Below are 19,588 nucleotides of genomic sequence, written 5' to 3'. Positions count from 1 at the left end.
TGTCATTAGAAATAGCACCAACTTCTGCAAAGTATTTCAGTGGCCATGTCATTTCAGATTGGATACAAGATTTTAGGAAAGTTTCATGAGAAAAGTAACCATTGCTTTAGGGCAAGTGAATTTCACCACCAACTTGCAACCCAAAACAAGAAGTGTTTTGTTTAACCCTCTAGTTCTCATTACCCTTTCTGATAATTCTAATCACCATCGTATTCATTCCTCGTAAATTTGTGTTTGCCTTATTTTGAATCAGCTCTATATTAATATGTTTGGAAAATATTGTAGAAAATATGTCTGAGATTGTGAAACATGCTGTTAAAAATGATGCCACGTTTTTAGGGTTGGACAAATACCCAACAAGACCACCAAGACCTGACTGGATTTTAATAAATGTTGTTTTATGGTTGACAAAAATGGGGTGAGAGAGGCAGTGAGCAAACCAAACAAAATGGGAGTGGAGAAACTCAACCCAGCTGGGTACCTGGCAAAATTTCCCTTCACATCCGTCTCTAAATGTTTTCAGGATACTGTAGCTTCAGGATAGTATCTGAGAACTAAAATGTTGTAAAAACATTCCATAATTGTTAATAGGTCATTTTAGCCTTTGAAGACTATTCAGTTCTACATGCAGTTAACTTTGAAGACTATTCAGTTCTACATAAAGCTGACTTTAAAGACTATTCAGTTCTGCATACAGTTGACTTTGAAGACTATTCAGTTCTGCATAAAGCTGACTTTGAAGACTATTCAGTTCTGCATACAGTTGACTTGGAAGACTATTCATTTCTGCATAAAGCTGACTTTGAAGACTATTCATTTCTGCATAAAGCTGACTTTAAAGACTATTCAGTTCTGCATACAGTTGACTTTAAAGACTATTCAGTTCTGCATACAGTTGACTTTGAAGACTATTCAGTTCTGCATACAGTTGCCTTTGAAGTCTATTCCATTCTGCATACAGCTGACTCTGAAGACTATTCAGTTCTGCATACAGTTGACTTCTGCTTTACATGTACATTTAAAATGGAGGAGTGAACCAAAACAGAGCTGACAACCATAATGTGGGAGATAAATGTGAAGTCTTATGACCTCACATAAAAACATTCAGACTTGGTAGTCTAGTTATGGTTATTTGTTGTAACTGAAGAATCAGACAGGGAGAAATCCTATACAAATATTTTATTACATGTGATAAAATTTGCAAAAAGACAAAATCCTATACAATTATTTTATTACATGTGATAAAATTTGCAAAAAGACAAAATCCTATACAAATATTTTATTACATGTGATAAAATTTGCAAAAAGACAAAATCCTATACAAATATTTTATTACATGTGATAAAATTTGCAAAAAGACAAAATCCTATACAAATATTTTATTACATGCGATAAAATTTGCAAAAAGACAAAATGTCCATATGTTCATCTGTTCAACCATCTTACATCAATTATGGCTGATTCAATACTTTTGTTTTCTTTTCTTTCTATTATTTTCTTTTCTTGCAAAGCTAGCTTTTATCCAGATTTGAACAGTGCCTTGTAATAAAACTTTATCAAGTGGCTGAAGAGATACTGGTTGATGGACAAAAGGTCAGCGGATAGGGTCACTAAATTTTCCTAGGAAAGGCATTAAATAGAAACATTTTTGTGACTATAAAATTCCCTTTTCATGAATCTGAAAAGCTTGGAAATATCTATGTTTGAAGTTTTAAGAAAATACAGGTCTTCCTTTCTTAATGAAACCAATTAAAGTAAACCTGTATTTTTGTTGGCAGAAGTGATGGTCTCTCACCAGCAGAGTGGTTTCTCTTTTGGTGTAAACACATTACATAAAACATTTATCTCTGCTTCACATAAGTGTTTATCATGATAGGTGGTCTTGAGAACTGTGGTCTTCTTAAACAGTGACCTTTCGTCATAGGGGTTCTTCCAAAACTTGGTTTTTAAGACAAGTTGTCTTCCAGACTGATATTTCAATACAGGTAGTCTTCCAAAATGGTGATCTTTCAACACAGTTGGTATTCCGAAAACTGTGGTCTTTGAAGAAAGTTTTGGCTACAATTTATGGATTGTCTCCACTACATGAAAATTATTGTGCAAAACATCACCAGTTATCACTTACTTTTCGAAGACTAGCCTGTACAAAACTGGTAGTTATAACTTACTTTTCAAAGACTAGCCTGTACAAAACTGGTAGTTATCACTTACTTTTCAAAGACTAGCCTGTACAAAACTGGTAGTTATCACTTACTTTTCAAAGACTAGCCTGTACAAAACTGGTAGTTATCACTTACTTTTCAAAGACTAGCCCGTACAAAACTGGTAGTTACAATTCTGAATAAATTAATGTTAATTAGCTACAATTATTGACTCTGACAGTCATTGTGCCCATCAGAAAATGCAAGTCTACGTATCATATGAAAATTCTTTAAGGAATTTTCATGAAATGGTTACCTTGACTACCACATCTTATATACATTATCTTCTGACAGATCAAGTAGTATTTAGGAATTTATTATAAGTAGTATTTAGGAATTTATTATAAGTAGTATTTAGGAATTAATTATAAGTAGTATTTAGGAATTTATTATAAGTAGTATTTAGGAATTTATTATAAGTAGTATTTAGGAATTAATTATAAGTAGTATTTAGGAATTTATTATAAGTAGTATTTAGGAATTTATTACAAGTAGTATTTAGGAATTTATTACAAGTAGTATTTAGGAATTTATTATAAGTAGTATTTAGGAATTTATTATAAGTAGTATTTAGGAATTAATTATAAGTAGTATTTAGGAATTTATTATAAGTAGTATTTAGGAATTTATTATAAGTAGTATTTAGGAATTAATTATAAGTAGTATTTAGGAATTTATTATAAGTAGTATTTAGGAATTAATTATAAGTAGTATTTAGGAATTTATTATAAGTAGTATTTAGGAATTTATTACAAGTAGTATTTAGGAATTTATTACAAGTAGTATTTAGGAATTTATTATAAGTAGTATTTAGGAATTTATTATAAGTAGTATTTAGGAATTAATTATAAGTAGTATTTAGGAATTTATTATAAGTAGTATTTAGGAATTTATTATAAGTAGTATTTAGGAATTAATTACAAGTAGTATTTAGGAATTTATTATAAGTAGTATTTAGGAATTTATTATAAGTAGTATTTAGGAATTTATTATAAGTAGTATTTAGGTGAACACTTAATGTATATTGTAAAGTCATTGAATTTTGCAGGCATCAGTTTTCTTGATTCAGCAGAAGTTTAAAATTTGATTGGTATTGAAATATATAGATATTTTTCTGATAGAGATGGTATTTATGGCATAGACATACTACTTTGGGTATTTAAATGGTTGGTTTGTATCATAGACATTTTACAGTGGGTTTTTAAATGGTTGGTTTGTTACATAGACATTTTACATTGAGTATTTAAGTGGTTGGTTTGTATCATAGTCATTTTACATTGGGTATTTAAATGGTTGGTTTGTATCATAGACATTTTACATTGGGTATTTAATTGGTTGGTTTGTATCATAGACATTTTACATTGGGTATTTAATTGGTTGGTTTGTATCATAGACATTTTACATTGGGTATTTAAATGGTTGTTTTGTATCATAGACACTTTACATTGGGTATTTAAATGGTTGGTTTGTATGATAGACATTTTACATTGGGTATTTAAGTGGTTGGTTTGTATCATAGACATTTTATATTGGGTATTTAAATGGTTGGTTTGTATCAAGCACAAAATCCATACAGATTGGTAGCCCACAAATAAAAGTGAATTCCTGTTATGTTCTTCCACTGCATTGAAAATGATAACTAGGTATAAATAAAATGTTCAGACATGAATCCCAATATATACTTCCACTGTTAGAAACTGATAAGGGCTGTTCCGGTAAAACATATATGGGACGCATCAGTTACATTGAAAGTCATAATAGCGCATAAATCAGCAGTGCAATACTTGAAACCCATCCACTGCATTGGAACTTGGGACCCATCCACTGCATTGAAACATGGGATCCATCCACTGCATTGGAACTTGGGACCCATCCACTGCACTGAAAGTTGGGACCCATCCACTGCACTGAAACTTGAGACTTATCCACTGCATTGAAACTTGGGACCCATCCACTGCACTGAAACTTGGGACCCATCCACTGCACTGAAACTTGGGACCCATCCAGTGCATTGAAACTTGGGACCCATCCACTGCATTGAAACATTGGACCCATCCTCTGTATTGAAACTTAGGACCTGTCCTCTGCATTGAAACCTGGGACCCATCCACTGCATTGAAACTTGGGACCCATCCACTGCATTGAAACTTGGGACCCATCCACTTTATTGAAACTTAGGACCCATCTTCTGCATTGAAACCTGGGACCCATCCACTGTATTGAAACTTGGGACCCATCCACTGCATTGAAATTAATAGAAGACATGAATTCCCAGTACTATATACTTCACTACATGGAAAATATAACTAGGTATAAATCAGCAGTACAGACATGAATTACCAGTACTATATACTTCCACTGCATTGAAAATGATAACTAGGTATAAATAAAATGTTCAGACATGAATCCCAATATATACTTCCACTGTTAGAAACTGATAAGGGCTGTTCTGGTAAAACGTATATGGGACGCATCAGTTACATTGAAAGTCGTAATAGCGCATAAATCAGCAGTGCAATACTTGGGACCCATCCACTGCATTGAAACCTTGGACCCATCCACTGCATTGAAACATGTGACCCATCCACTGCATTGGAACTTGGGACCCATCCACTGCGTTGAAACATGGGACCCATCCACTGCATTGGAACTTGGGACCCATCCACTGCACTGAAAGTTGGGACCCATCCACTGCACTGAAACTTGAGACCTATCCACTGCATTGAAACTTGGGACCCATCCACTGCACTGAAACTTGGGACCCATCCACTGCACTGAAACTTGGGACCCATCCAGTGCATTGAAACTTGGGACCCATCCACTGCATTGAAACGTTGGACCCATCCTCTGTATTGAAACTTAGGACCTGTCCTCTGCATTGAAACTTGGGACCCATCCACTGCATTGAAACTTGGGACCCATCCACTGCATTGAAACTTGGGACCCTACACTGCATTGAAACTTGGGATTTATCCACTGTATTGAAAATTATAACTTCACATAAATCAGAAGTGCAAACTGAGCTTTTTTCCATGATTATTTGGTGAGTCTTGACAGTATTTTTCAAGGGGGGGGATACAATAAGGGCCTGTTGTGACCTGCAATAAACTTGTAAACTATCCTTAATCTTAGAGGCAAGAAAATACATTAATACATACATGCAAAAACAATGGTGAAAGGTATTGACTAATTTTACAGAAAGCTTGGTATGTACCTAATTTATTATTTTAATGTAACTGCCATGTCTTTAAAACATCTAACAAATGATAAATTTCATTATTAATATTTGAAATAAAGAATAATTCATTTTTGTCTTGCAGGTATGGAAAGTGAAGAAAGCATTCAAATTGAAAATAAGATGGGAAGGACTCAAACCAAGTTTTGAGGTAGGTTTAAGAAGACATCAAGCCTTAGGTTTATAAGGACAGATCAGAATTACAATATTTAACATATCCTGATTGTCATCATATTTTGTGAGTAATCAGACACTCGTTGGTCATTATATTCCTTGAACACATTTTTACACAAATTTACTAATGGCTGTCATTTTTTCTCCTCCTATAGTTTGGAGTAACTTCCGAGAAAGAAAAGGAAACGGAAAATTTTGATTATCAGGTAAGATAATTCAAGATGTAATTCTGTACAATTGATGATACGATAATTTCAGTATGCCCACCATAGTGCATAACATATATTTTCATGTTCTTTTAGTCCATTCTTTCATCTGAATGTTAACAATTTAATTTCTGCACAATATTTGGACATTTTCACAGTCAACAGTTACCAAACTTTATAGCGAGTCTGCATTTGGGGTAAGGAATAATCCTATTGATTTCAGGATCTAAAGGTCAAAGTCACTGTGATTGAAGATAATTGTGTATGCTCTTCAACTATATGGTTATAAACAAAATAACAGAAAAGAGCAAACACAAACAGGTTTAGTAAAATTCAACAATTAATTTATTTCCCTAGAATATACAATGAAAATTTAAAAACAACTTATAGTATTGTGAATTAAATCCCAGATAATCCTAAAAGTTCTATCACAAGTCCAAAAAGTATGAAGTAGTCTGGATGAATTTTGTCATGTTCTGAATTAATTCCAGTATACAGTATGCTGATGTACCAGTGGCCTTCAACATTTTCATGTTCTAACAGTCGTGATGTATCGCAATGATATAATCCGGAATATCTTTGAATGAATTCAAAATAGTCCCAAATTAGTAATTTATTCCAAAGAATTAATGAGCACTTTGAAATTCCCATAAATAATTTAAATAAATCCCCCTCAAATTATAACTGATAAATGACTAAAAGACTGATTCCTCTACAGTTGTTAAGATGGCGACAAATAATTCTGATGTAAACAACCTTGACATAAAAACTGAAGTTACAGTAAGAGGACCAGGATGAGGGTCAAAAGTTCATTTCCAGAACATTCTGAGTTGTATACAAGGTTAGGTCTTTTACTACACTGTTAGTAAAGAATGTGGCAAACATCAGGTAGACCAGGAATTTCTGAGGGAATAAACCAATGTCGTTGTTGTTGTTGTTGTTGTTTTTATAGGGTTTAACGCCATTTTTCAGCACAAGAGAGGCTATACATGGCAACCAGTATTAATGGTGGAAGAAGAACCTGGGGAAACCCTGGAAAGAACCACCAACCCACAAGAAGCTACTGGCAAGCTTTCTCACATAGCCACATTGGCCGAGCCTGAGACTCAAACCCATGCAGACAGAGTTGAGATGGCAGTGATCCGTGACAGAGACCGCTTTAGACCACTTGGCCACTCAATACCCCTAAACCAATGTCCTAAACTCAGATCCAAGTAAACATGTTTACCTACAGGTTATAATTATCCTAAAACATAATTGTAGATTATGTTTTAGGATAATTATAGAGATAAATTACTCATGTCATCTATTGTTTATAAAATGACCCATTCAATGTATAATAATAGACAAAAGTAAACACATGGTACAAATGAAAAATACATAACACTAAACAATAACTCATTCTCCACCATCTACAGTTATCTGAATTCATAGTTGGTCTGTTTTGGAGTGATGAAGAAACTTATAAATATTTAGGTCAAAGTCAAGGTTATTGGGCTCAAAGAAAAATGATTTTTGCCAAGTGTTTGTTTTGGAATAAGCTCCCGGACTAAACTTTGAGGATGGCATGCACTTTGGGTAATCAAAAAACCTTTAGATTCTGGGATTATATGTCAGATGCCATGGTCATGGTAAGTCTGTTAAGAAAATAATGGTTTCTAATAACAACAAAAATCTTGGAGTACTTTTATTTTTGTTGTAATTAGATTCTTGAGTTGAGAGCAGAATAAGACAGAAAATGTACGTTTACTTTGTACATTTAGATTGTCAGTTAGTTTGTGTTCCATAGAACTTGTTCAGGTACGATAACTTTATTTTTTATTCACGGTCAGTACCCACAAATGATAATTATTTATTTTACATATAATTTTTTGTACACTGAAATTAATAATTATTTTTTCATGTACGAAAAATAACATGAAATACGGTAGTGCAGGTGTAGTGTGCCAGTCATGGTAATCTTGCTTTTATTTTATTGATGTTCAAAAAAATGAGACATATTTCAGACAATTCTGGAAAATCCTTGAATTTCAGGGATTACCTTGGAAAAAAATTGAATTTTGAAAAGGTTTTAAAGTTCAGAAGTCCTTCAGTTTGTTGAATTTCAAGGAGTTTTAGGAAAATAATGGCACCATCAGGTACTGAAAATAAATTATGAAAGAACTTTAGATGGTCAACAGTTAATGGAAAATGAAATTAATAATTACAATGATTGTTGCAAGAACAATGCAATGTATAATGTAATTAATATATCATAATATTTTCTTTTGCAGGCTATGAAATACTTATCATATTTACTATATCCACTGTGTCTTGGAGGTGCTGTGTACTCCCTCCTCTATGTTGAACATAAAAGGTATGAATCAATGGTTTAATAAATTATTGTAACTTTCCACTAATAAGATATATTTCAAACATTACTGATAGCGTGATTCTGTGGGGTCTTTAAAGATATGAAAATTAACTTGTATTGCCTTCCACAGAGGAATTAAGAGTTTTCACTTGTATGTATCCCCAATATTAATTAACAGACCAGAACAGAACAGACAGTAACTTGAACTATTCACTTTATTGTAAAAGGTCAGTGACATGAAAGTATTTGGTATGGTTGGACAAACAAGCTTAATCACCTACAGAATGATTTAAAGAATGTACTGTTCAAAAAGTTTACCAAAGTTTAATGAAGGAAGGGTCACCTTGCTGTCTTCCCATCTATCACCGTCTTTATCTGTCCATCCATTTTAGTTCATCTTGGTAAAGCATGAGTGAAGTTAAAGTTAAGTCCTGTTTCTATCATAGGTCATCCATCCATCAACAAGTCCTGTTTCTATCATAGGTCATCCATCCATCAACAAGTCATGTTTTTATCATAGGTCATCCATCCATCAACAAGTCCTGTTTCTATCATAGGTCATCCATCCATCAACAAGTCCTGTTTCTATCATAGGTCATCCATCCATCAACAAGTCGTGTTTTTATCATAGGTCATCCATCCGTCAACAAGTCCTGTTTCTATCATAGGTCATCCATCCATCAACAAGTCCTGTTTCTATCATAGGTCATCCATCCATCAACAAGTCATGTTTTTATCATAGGTCATCCATCTGTCAACAAGTCCTGTTTCTATCATAGGTCATCCATCTGTCAACAAGTCCTGTTTCTATCATAGGTCATCCATCCGTCAACAAGTCATATTTCTATCATAGGTCATCCGTCCGTCAGCAATTGGTTGTGGACACTCTAGGGGATTCATTCCTGATGAAATTTAGATCAGAATTTATATTTTATTTTAGTTATGAGCAAAATTCACACATTTTAATGAGGTGATCTTGCATTCTATTGGGTCATATTTGTGAACACCATAGAGGTCATATTTCTGATCAGATTTTATTCAGATTTAGCTTGTAAGGTTGTATCATTAAGGTCTCAGGAGTTGATTATGAATGACATCGACACATATTAATGATGTGATAATGCATCTGATTAGCTGAGTTGTGAACACTAGATGTCATATTTCTAATCCAATTTCATTCGGATTTGACTTGTAAGTTGATATAATCAAGACTTTTAATGAGTTCAGCATAAGTGATATCCATGCATATTAATGAGGTGATTTTGCATCTGATTGGCTGAACCTGTGAACACTCTAGAAACTATATTTCTTAACAGAGTTTGATCATATTTGCTATTTAAGCCGATATCAAGATTTCGAATGAGTTCAGTTATGTCAGAGTGAGACCCATCCATATTAGTGAGGGTGTATGCTGATCAGATGATTGGAATTGAAAACTCAACCGTCTGGTAATGAGACCATCATAATAACCACTAATTTAGATGGGATTCTCAACGGTTTCAAAAGTTAATTATTCCAGGGCCAGGGCCTCATATGGTATTAATAAACACTGAAATGCATGCTGACTGTGGAGATTAACTCCCCTTATAATGCCAGTGAAGTGTATGTACTTTAAGGGTGGGGATTTTAAGAGTTTCTAAGGTATGAATCAGGGCCTTGGAAGAAATTCAGTGGACACTGCTGATTGTATTTGGAGGAAGTCTTTCATATCCAGCATGCAAATAACATACACACTGTCATTATTATTGAAAATCCTTTACCAGTATGATGACAGTATTCCAATAACTTCAGACTGGTATTATGTCCTTGTTTATCATATACAAAAGCATAGATTATTCATTATCAATTCATTTTTATAGTACTGTCATTATCAGCATGAATATGGCAGTTATGCTACTATTTTGCCTAGATTGCATGGTTTCCATGTGTTTTAATTGGAATGCTGTCTAACAAAACAAGCAATATTAGACAAAGGATATCTATCAGATCTGAAAATGCTTTTTAACTTTGCAATGTAGTCAACATTTGTGGAAAATATTACATACTACCATATTTAAAATAATATTTTCTCGAGTGAATATTGGTTTCCATGTATTAAAATTGGAAAAAAGCTGTGAAACAAAACAAAGATATTTTGTAGTCTGCAAATCTAAAAAAGTGTTGGAATGAAGAAACATTCTTGATTAGTACTTCCATAAATACTGACTAGAATGAAGATAACATAGACCCTGTGCTCCCATCACATAATGCACCAACAGATCAGGGTGTCATTTGTTTATTGTTTTACTGATTACTCATAACAAACTGCATAGACCCAGGTCTGTTAGTGTGATACTCGATAGCAGATCTGGTTCAGTGCAGTTTGCAGTTGGACTTGTCTTATAAGCAAGTATATACAGTATCTGAAGTTAAAGCAAAGAAAAATATGAAACTACCACATTTACTCATTTATAAGTTGAGTCAAACTACAAACAACAAAGATCCTAACCACCACATATACTCATTTATAAGTTGAGTCAAACTGCAAACAACAAAAGATCCTAACAACCACATATACTCATTTATAAGTTGAGTCAAACTGCAAACAACAAAGATCCTAACTACCATATATACTCATTTATAAGTTGAGTCAAACTGCAAACAACAAAGATCCTAACCAACACATATACTCATTTATAAGTTGAGTCAAACTGCAAACAACAAAGATCCTAATTTGCTGTTGCATAATGCTACTGTAGATCATGGTCTGTGTTGTTTGCTATGTTGTTAAGTCCTAACAAAACTGCACAGACCCAGTTCTCCTGATACATAATGTGCTGGCAGATCTGGGTCTATGCAGTTTTGCAGTTAGACTTGTCTTATAAGTGAATATATACTGTATACACAAGAGTAGATTATATAATTAGAGTATCATGTTGCAATAAAAAAAATCATTCAGTTATCATTCCCACTTCTTTCTTTTCAGCTGGTATTCTTGGTGTATACACAGTCTAGTAAATGGTAAGAAAAGCACATGACTGACTATTATCAATGAAAAAAAATGACAGATGTTGCAATTATTAAAGAGGCATTTATCAACCTAATTCTCTTCTGAGTCATTATCAGAGAGTGGTTTTTAAGAGTTAAAAGGAATTCAGTTCATTTCAAAATATTTTTGTTGTTGACCTGAACAATTGTAGAATGTCATGTTTCAGGTCACTTGCATCCCCACCCCCATTAGGACTAAAGTACACTTTTTAGTTCCCAAAACCTTGCAGCACTGACTGGGAATGTAGCAGATATGCTCCTGGGTGGGTATCAAACTGGCAACCATTGGATTACAAGTGATGCAGAGAGGTTGGTCAGTCCCCTCTACCACCCTGCAGCCATTGGTCACAGTGGGTTGTTACAAGGTTCACTGACCCACTTGGCCACTTAAGCCTCCTGGCCAGGATTCAGGAGCTTCTCTAAGTAGGAATTTCCATGGAGACTTTTTGTCCTGAATCCCAGTCAGTCCACACAAAATTATGGAACTTAAGGTGCTTACCTTAGTTACCTTAGCTTCGCATGCCAACCTTTTCAACCTTTTCACATGCCAACCTTTTCAGCCTTTTCACATGCCAACCTATTCACATGTCAACCTTTTCACATGACAACCTTTTCTCAGCAACCACCTTTAACCTTTTAAGTGAGGAATCTTTTTCACTGGCTGCTTTGCGGAGACTCTTTGAGGTCATAGTTAAAAAATTGAGACGCTTGTTGTCAGTGTCAAAGCACTGTTGGCTGAACTGTTACATTTGTGCAGGGATGCCACTTTGGATTTTTCTAAGGCTTTGCCAACAAAGGTGTATTTTGAGGGTAGCCCAGCTGGACTTGGAATGCTTACTTGGCAGGTTAGTTTCTATGGTGGCCTCTGAAGATATGAGAGCTGAGCAACACAAGTTGTAGGCTATAGTTGCAGATCCAGTTGATTTTGTGAATAAGAACCCCTGTCCTGTGAAGTCTGTGTGTTCCCTCCCTGAACACTTCAGGTTGGAGGCCCAGTACAAGGGTCAGGACTGGAAGTATATGACTTCATCCTTCCCACAATTAGCAAGACAGTTGGCTTCAGGGAGTCAATCTAATCTAATAAGTTTCATCACTGGTGAATATAAAAATAAAAAATGCTCAAAAAAAAAAAAAAAAAAAATATTTTGGGCTTACATTTTGTTGCGTGGTAAATTCATTATGGAAGTGTTATGTTGACTATCTGTGTAGTTTACCTTTGTCTGTTGCTATGTATACAAAAATGGTCATATATACAAATGGTCATGTTTACACGGAAAATGAAGTCTAGATGATATTGTTTTCTTTCTACCTTTGTTACTATATATCATGTTCTTTACGCATGTAATGATCGAGGCTTTTTATCCTTTCGTATTTTCTTATACTGTATCTTCTCACCATTTTCATTTATTTGCTTCCTTTGTATTAATTTCATATTGTTATGTTCTACTGCTTACTGAACCATACTGTTCAGAACACATGCACTGAGATACATGGAAGGAAACTGATTGATTGTTTGAAATTTCATGTTTAAAAGGTCATAAATAAGATACTATCTTCTGCAAGAATCATTATTCAGTATTTTTTTAAATAATAATATCAAATATTAAATGAGATCATTTGCACTATGGGATTTCACCTTTTGTTGCTAATGAAAGATCATCATTTTTATGTCCAGTTTGTATAATACAGGAGAGTATAGGTGTGAATACAGGAGAGTATAGGTGTTAATACAGCAGAGCATAGGTGTAAAAATACAGGAGTATAGGTGTTAATACAGGAGAATATGGGTGTTAATACAGGAGAGTATAAGTGTTAATAAAGGAGAGTATAGGTCTTAATACATGAGAGTATATGTGTTAATACAGGAGAGTATAGGTGTAAATACAGGAGAGTATAGGTGTTAATATAGGAGAGTATAGGTTTTAACACAGGAGAGTATAGGTGTAAATACAGGAGAGTATAGTTCTTAATACAGGAGAGTATAGGTCTTGATACAGGAGAGTATAGGTGTGAATACAGGAGAGTATAGGTCTTAATACAGGAGAGTATAGGTGTAAATACAGGATAGTATAGGTGTGAATACAGGAGAGTATAGGTCTTTACACAGGAGAGTATATGTCTTAATACAGAAGAGTATAGGTCTTAATACAGGAGAGTATAGGTCTTAATACAGGAGAGTATAGGTGTGAATACAGGAGAGTATAGGTCTTTACACAGAAGAGTATAGGTCTTAATACAGAAGAGTATATGTCTTAATACAGGAGAGTATAGGTCTTAATACAGGAGAGTATAGGTGTAAATACAGGAGAGTATAGGTCTTTATACAGGAGAGTATAGGTCTTAATACAGGAGAGTATAGGTCTTTATACAGGAGAGTATAGGTCTTAATACAGGTGAGTATAGGTCTTAATACAGGAGGGTATGGGTGTTAATACAGGAGAGTATAGGTGTTAATACAGGAGAGTATAGGTGTCAATACAGGAGAGTATGGGTGTTAATACAGGAGGTGTAAATACAAGAGAATATAGGTTTTAATACTGGAGAGTATAGGTCTTAATACAGGAGAGTATAGGTCTTAATACAGGAGAGTATGGGTGTTAATACAGGAGGTGTAAATACAATAGAGTATAGGTTTTAATACAGGAGAGTATAGGTCTTAATACAGGAGAGTATAGGTCTTAATACAGGAGAGTATAGGTCTTAATACAGGAGAGTATAGGTGTTAATACTGGAGAGTATATGTGTTAATACAGAAGAGCATAGGTCTTAATACTGGAGAGTATGGGTCTTAATACAGGAGAGTATAGGTCTTTATACAGGAGAGTATAGGTCTTAATACAGGAGAGTATGGGTGTTAATACAGGAGGTGTAAATACAAGAGAGTATAGGTCTTAATACAGGAGAGTATATGTGTTAATACAGGAGAGTATAGGTGTTAATATAGGAGAGTATAGGTCTTAATACAGGAGAGGATTGGTGTCAATACAGGAGAGTATAGGTGTAAATACAGGAGAGTATAGGTGTTAATACAGGAGAGTATAGGTGTGAATACAGGAGAGTATAGGTCTTTACACAGAAGAGTATAGGTCTTAATACAGAAGAGTATATGTCTTAATACAGGAGGGTATGGGTGTTAATACAGGAGAGTATAGGTGTTAATACAGGAGAGTATAGGTGTCAATACAGGAGAGTATGGGTGTTAATACAGGAGGTGTAAATACAAGAGAATATAGGTTTTAATACTGGAGAGTATAGGTCTTAATACAGGAGAGTATAGGTCTTAATACAGGAGAGTATGGGTGTTAATACAGGAGGTGTAAATACAATAGAGTATAGGTTTTAATACAGGAGAGTATAGGTCTTAATACAGGAGAGTATAGGTCTTAATACAGGAGAGTATAGGTGTTAATACTGGAGAGTATATGTGTTAATACAGAAGAGCATAGGTCTTAATACTGGAGAGTATGGGTCTTAATACAGGAGAGTATAGGTCTTTATACAGGAGAGTATAGGTCTTAATACAGGAGAGTATGGGTGTTAATACAGGAGGTGTAAATACAAGAGAGTATAGGTCTTAATACAGGAGAGTATATGTGTTAATACAGGAGAGTATAGGTGTTAATATAGGAGAGTATAGGTCTTAATACAGGAGAGGATTGGTGTCAATACAGGAGAGTATAGGTGTAAATACAGGAGAGTATAGGTGTTAATACAGGAGAGTATAGGTGTGAATACAGGAGAGTATAGGTCTTTACACAGAAGAGTATAGGTCTTAATACAGAAGAGTATATGTCTTAATACAGGAGAGTATAGGTCTTAATACAGGAGAGTATAGGTGTAAATACAGGAGAGTATAGGTCTTAATACAGGAGAGTATAGGCGTTAATACTGGAGAGTATAGGTGTTAATACAGGAGAGTATAGGTGTTAATACAGGAGAGTATAGGTCTTTATACAGGAGAGTATAGGTCTTAATACAGGAGAGTATAGGTCTTAATACAGGAGAGTATAGGTCTTTATACAGGAGAGTATAGGTCTTAATACAGGAGAGTATAGGTCTTAATACAGGTGAGTATAGGTCTTAATACAGGAGGGTATGGGTGTTAATACAGGAGAGTATAGGTGTTAATACAGGAGAGTATAGGTGTCAATACAGGAGAGTATGGGTGTTAATACAGGAGGTGTAAATACAAGAGAATATAGGTTTTAATACTGGAGAGTATAGGTCTTAATACAGGAGAGTATAGGTCTTAATACAGGAGGGTATGGGTGTTAATACAGGAGGTGTAAATACAATAGAGTATAGGTTTTAATACAGGAGAGTATAGGTCTTAATACAGGAGAGTATAGGTCTTAATACAGGAGAGTATAGGTGTTAATACTGGAGAGTATATGTGTTAATACAGAAGAGCATAGGTCTTAATACTGGAGAGTATGGGTCTTAATACAGGAGAGTATAGGTCTTTATACAGGAGAGTATAGGTCTTAATACAGGAGAGTATGGGTGTTAATACAGGAGGTGTAAATACAAGAGAGTATAGGTCTTAATACAGGAGAGTATATGTGTTAATACAGGAGAGTATAGGTGTTAATATAGGAGAGTATAGGTCTTAATACAGGAGAGGATTGGTGTCAATACAGGAGAGTATAGGTGTAAATACAGGAGAGTATAGGTGTTAATACAGGAGAGTATAGGTGTAAATACAGGAGAGTATAGGTGTTAATACAGGAGAGTATAGGTGTTAATACAGGAGAGTATAGATGTTATGGTTATCATTGTCCATCTGTCTGTGAATATTTTCATTTATTTAACACAACTTTCAAACTGTTCAGGCTATATCAACCCAACTTAGTACACATGTCCAGGATGTTGTGGAGAGGCACTTTTTGATACTCAGGAGACTTCCACAAATATGTTATCCAATCATAATACCTTAGCATAACTAATACTAAATCACACATCCAGCCCTCCCAGGCTTAAATGTTTTAGCTAAAAAGTTAAAGTTATCTGCCTCCTCGGTGGCAATCAGATTGATCTTCCTGTACACATTGATTGACAACAAATCCAATGAGTACTTCAGTTATTGTTGGAGCAGTTATTGAAACCAAAAAATAAAAAAATTAAATGTATAAAGGTCAGTAGAACAGTTAGCACAAAAATGCACCTTTGAGATGAAGACGAATAATTTGTAATTTAAAGTTGAAGATAAAGTATACAATAGAAATATTGTTAAATAAAATGGTCATTTGCAGGTTAGCATAAACCGTTTTCAGTGTTGTCATTAGCTTCTGTACACAATTTATATACACAGAACTTTCAAAACTTTTTCCGTACACAAAAATTAAATGTATAAAGGTCAGTAGAACAGTTAGCACAAAAATACATCTTTGAGATGAAGACGAAAAATTTGTAATTTAAATTTGAAGATAAAGTATACAATAGAAATATTGTTAAATAAAATGGTCATTTGCAGGTTAGCATAAACTGTTTTCAGTGTATGTACACAATTTATAGATATTTGTTTGCAAGTAAAAATATTTCATTCTAATATTGTTTTTAATCCAATAAGAACATTTCATTCTAAAACCATGTCAGATATTTATGTTTATAAATTGATTTGCAGAAGATTACTATTATTTTTGACACATTTAAAATTCTTAAATATTTGGAAGCAAGTTTGACATGCTAGGTAAAATAGTGTTTGTTGCTAGTATTGCCATGTTAAAGTGCAAGAAATATTTTGTCATTTTTTTTATCATGTATTGTGCATTAATATTATTGTATTGCCTTTAGTCATATTTATTATATTTTGCTTTTTAGTTTTTAACAAAAAATGAATACCCCATTATGATTGAAACATAAAATACTTCCAAAATTTTAATTACTTCAAGTAAAGAAATTCATGACCTTAAAAACAAAAATTGCCCAGTGAATTATAACTGTGTGAAAGCTATGTGATTGTAGATTATAAATGAAATCTTTGACTTCAAATGAGTTTGGATGACTTTGGTATTGAGCAAGTGAATCTGCATATTCATAGTACTGGTATTGAGCAAGCGAATTTGCATATTTATAGTACTGGTATTGAGCAAGTGAATCTGCATATTCATAGTTCTGGTATTGAGCAAGTGAATTTGCATATTCATAGTACTGGTATTGAGCAAGTGAATCTGCATATTCATAGTTCTGGTATTGAGCAAGTGAATTTGCATATTCATAGTACTGGTATTGAGCAAGTGAATCTGCATATTCATAGTACTGGTATATTTGAAAAGAATCACTATCAGGATATAGTAAAATTAACATGATACAAAGTTTAGGAGATACTTTATTTTTGTAAATACTACATAAGCTTACTTAGTAGAATGGTCAACTGTAAGGTTACATAAACTAGGCTACTTAGGTCTCATATATCAGTGTGAGTGACCACAGTATCGGGTTATTTAAATAATAATGACCCTGGCAGTGGCTACGTATGTTGCATTTTACTCTAGTAAACAATCTAGCCATTAGTTCTTATTCAATAAGATGAAGCCATGATATTATTCCTAATTTAACAACATTGCAGTGTCTAGCCATGATTAACTTATCAGATTCAGAGGAATGTTTAGGAAAATTGTGCATGAAGAAATCAATTTAATTGGTCTATTTATTGCATTTGGGCAGAGTTGTTAATAGGTCACTTTATGATTACTTTGCTGGTTAAGAGATTGGAGCCAAATCCCAGTGCCTTAGTCTTGTATTTAAAATATAATTTATCTTATGCTGTCCATCTGTGTGTGTGCATGTGTGTGTGTGTGTGTGTGTTTGTGTGTGAAGATATAAATTAATGAGTTTAAATTTTAATTGACTTTTAGTCAAATGTAGTTCTAACTATTCAGTACTTTATATTTTTCAGGTGTATATGCATTTGGATTCCTTTTTATGCTACCCCAGTTGTTTGTAAACTACAAGGTAAGAAGGTTGTTCTGCCTACATTTTATTGCTTGCAGGCACAAATTGTCTACCTATATATTATCATGTTTTCAGGCACTAATTGTCTGCCTATATTTTATTGTTTTCAGGCACTAATTGCTTAGCCTGTATTTTAGTGCTTCCAGGCACTAATTGCTCAGCCTGTATTTTAGTGCTTCCAGGCACTAATTGTCTGCCTGTATTTTACAGTCTTTTTAGGCACTAATTTCTCTGCCTACATATTGGGCTGGAGTTCCCCAAGTTTTAAAATTACTGAAACATATATTATTGGATTGCTGCTCAACTCACATTTTTGAGGAAGCCTAGAAGCCAGTCTCATCATGTGTAGTTGTTGTCAATGCAATGCCTGAAGTCATCAAAGACATAAGCTGACTCTCCTTTTGGTACTATAGTGTATGACTAATTGCTGATGCATGAAGCATTAGAAATTAAAACACCTCTCTTTCTGTTTCATAGATGTTAATCCAAGCTTTCATTTTTTTTTTAAAAAAGAAATTAATAACCAGGTGTTGTTTGCAGAGAGATTAGTTTGGTTTGAATTTTGCTGCAATCTATTTATAGATGACCAAGTCTTGTGATTTATAAGCCATCCTGAAGTTGAAGCTCTTTATTTGAACCAAACCACTAACATTGAATATTTTATGTGGTGCATGTTAACACCATAAGCTATCCTGAAGTTGAAGCTCTTTACTTGAACCAAACCACTAACATTGAATATTTTATGTGGTGCATGTTAACACCGTAAGCCATCCTGAAGTTGAAGCTCTTTACTTGAACCAAACCACTAACACTGAATATTTTATGTGGTGCATGTTAACACCATAACTATTTACTCTGTAAATGAACTGTGAATCATAGTTGTTAATTGTGTGTTGATTAAGTTGGCAAGTGGAATCATATTACTTAGCCCAAGTTTCGACTGACATTTATGTTGTGATGTGGGGTCCAGACCAATTGGCTGTTGAAAAGTTGGAATTCATTGCCACTATGAGGAAGTCAAGCCAGATTCATGAAGCATAGAACGTGCAAGTGATGTGTTTGTCGGTTTCACATGACTTCAGTGTTAGCATGTGCACTGTACTCAGTGAATTGGGTTTTCTCCAGGTTGCTGCAACAGGTGTTTTATCATTGTTCTTGGAATAAATATGTTGAGAATTAGTTATGCTTTAGTTCTGTTTACAAACAATATGCAATTTTCATTCAATATTTTCGAATGTTTTTGTGCAACAAGATTGGAAATTGGTTTATTGGTAACATCACATGACTATTGGACCTCTGATATCATGGACAAGTAAGTTGTAATATTTATTTAGTCATGTGGTTAGCCATGCAAATAACAAGTACAAATTCAAATTTCATAAATGTTATATTTTCCTCTGTTCTATCAGTGGATTAAAGACATATTGAATGTTATACT

The 19,588-nt window shown here is 34.0% G+C and overlaps 1 protein-coding gene across 2 annotated transcripts in view; it reads left to right on the top strand.

Annotated features, from left to right (window-relative positions):
- The window catches only part of LOC149779963 (lipid scramblase CLPTM1L-like), a 90,150-nt gene that overhangs the window by 57,812 nt on the left and 12,750 nt on the right, over nt 1-19,588 (top strand). For both annotated transcript variants that reach the window (XM_089936680.1, XM_089936681.1), the window contains 5 exons: nt 5,522-5,587; nt 5,766-5,816; nt 8,090-8,172; nt 11,135-11,169; nt 18,095-18,150. In XM_089936680.1, coding sequence (XP_089792806.1) covers nt 5,522-5,587; nt 5,766-5,816; nt 8,090-8,172; nt 11,135-11,169; nt 18,095-18,150 — 291 coding nt within the window. The remainder of the gene's footprint in view (nt 1-5,521; nt 5,588-5,765; nt 5,817-8,089; nt 8,173-11,134; nt 11,170-18,094; nt 18,151-19,588) is intronic.

This window comes from Sinohyriopsis cumingii, chromosome 16 (assembly GCF_028554795.1).
Source record: "Sinohyriopsis cumingii isolate HCF-2022 chromosome 16, ASM2855479v2, whole genome shotgun sequence".
NCBI classification, from domain to species: domain Eukaryota; kingdom Metazoa; phylum Mollusca; class Bivalvia; order Unionida; family Unionidae; genus Sinohyriopsis; species Sinohyriopsis cumingii.
The sequence above is the reverse complement of the archived record's forward strand: the minus strand, read 5'-3'. Positions and strand labels throughout refer to the sequence as shown.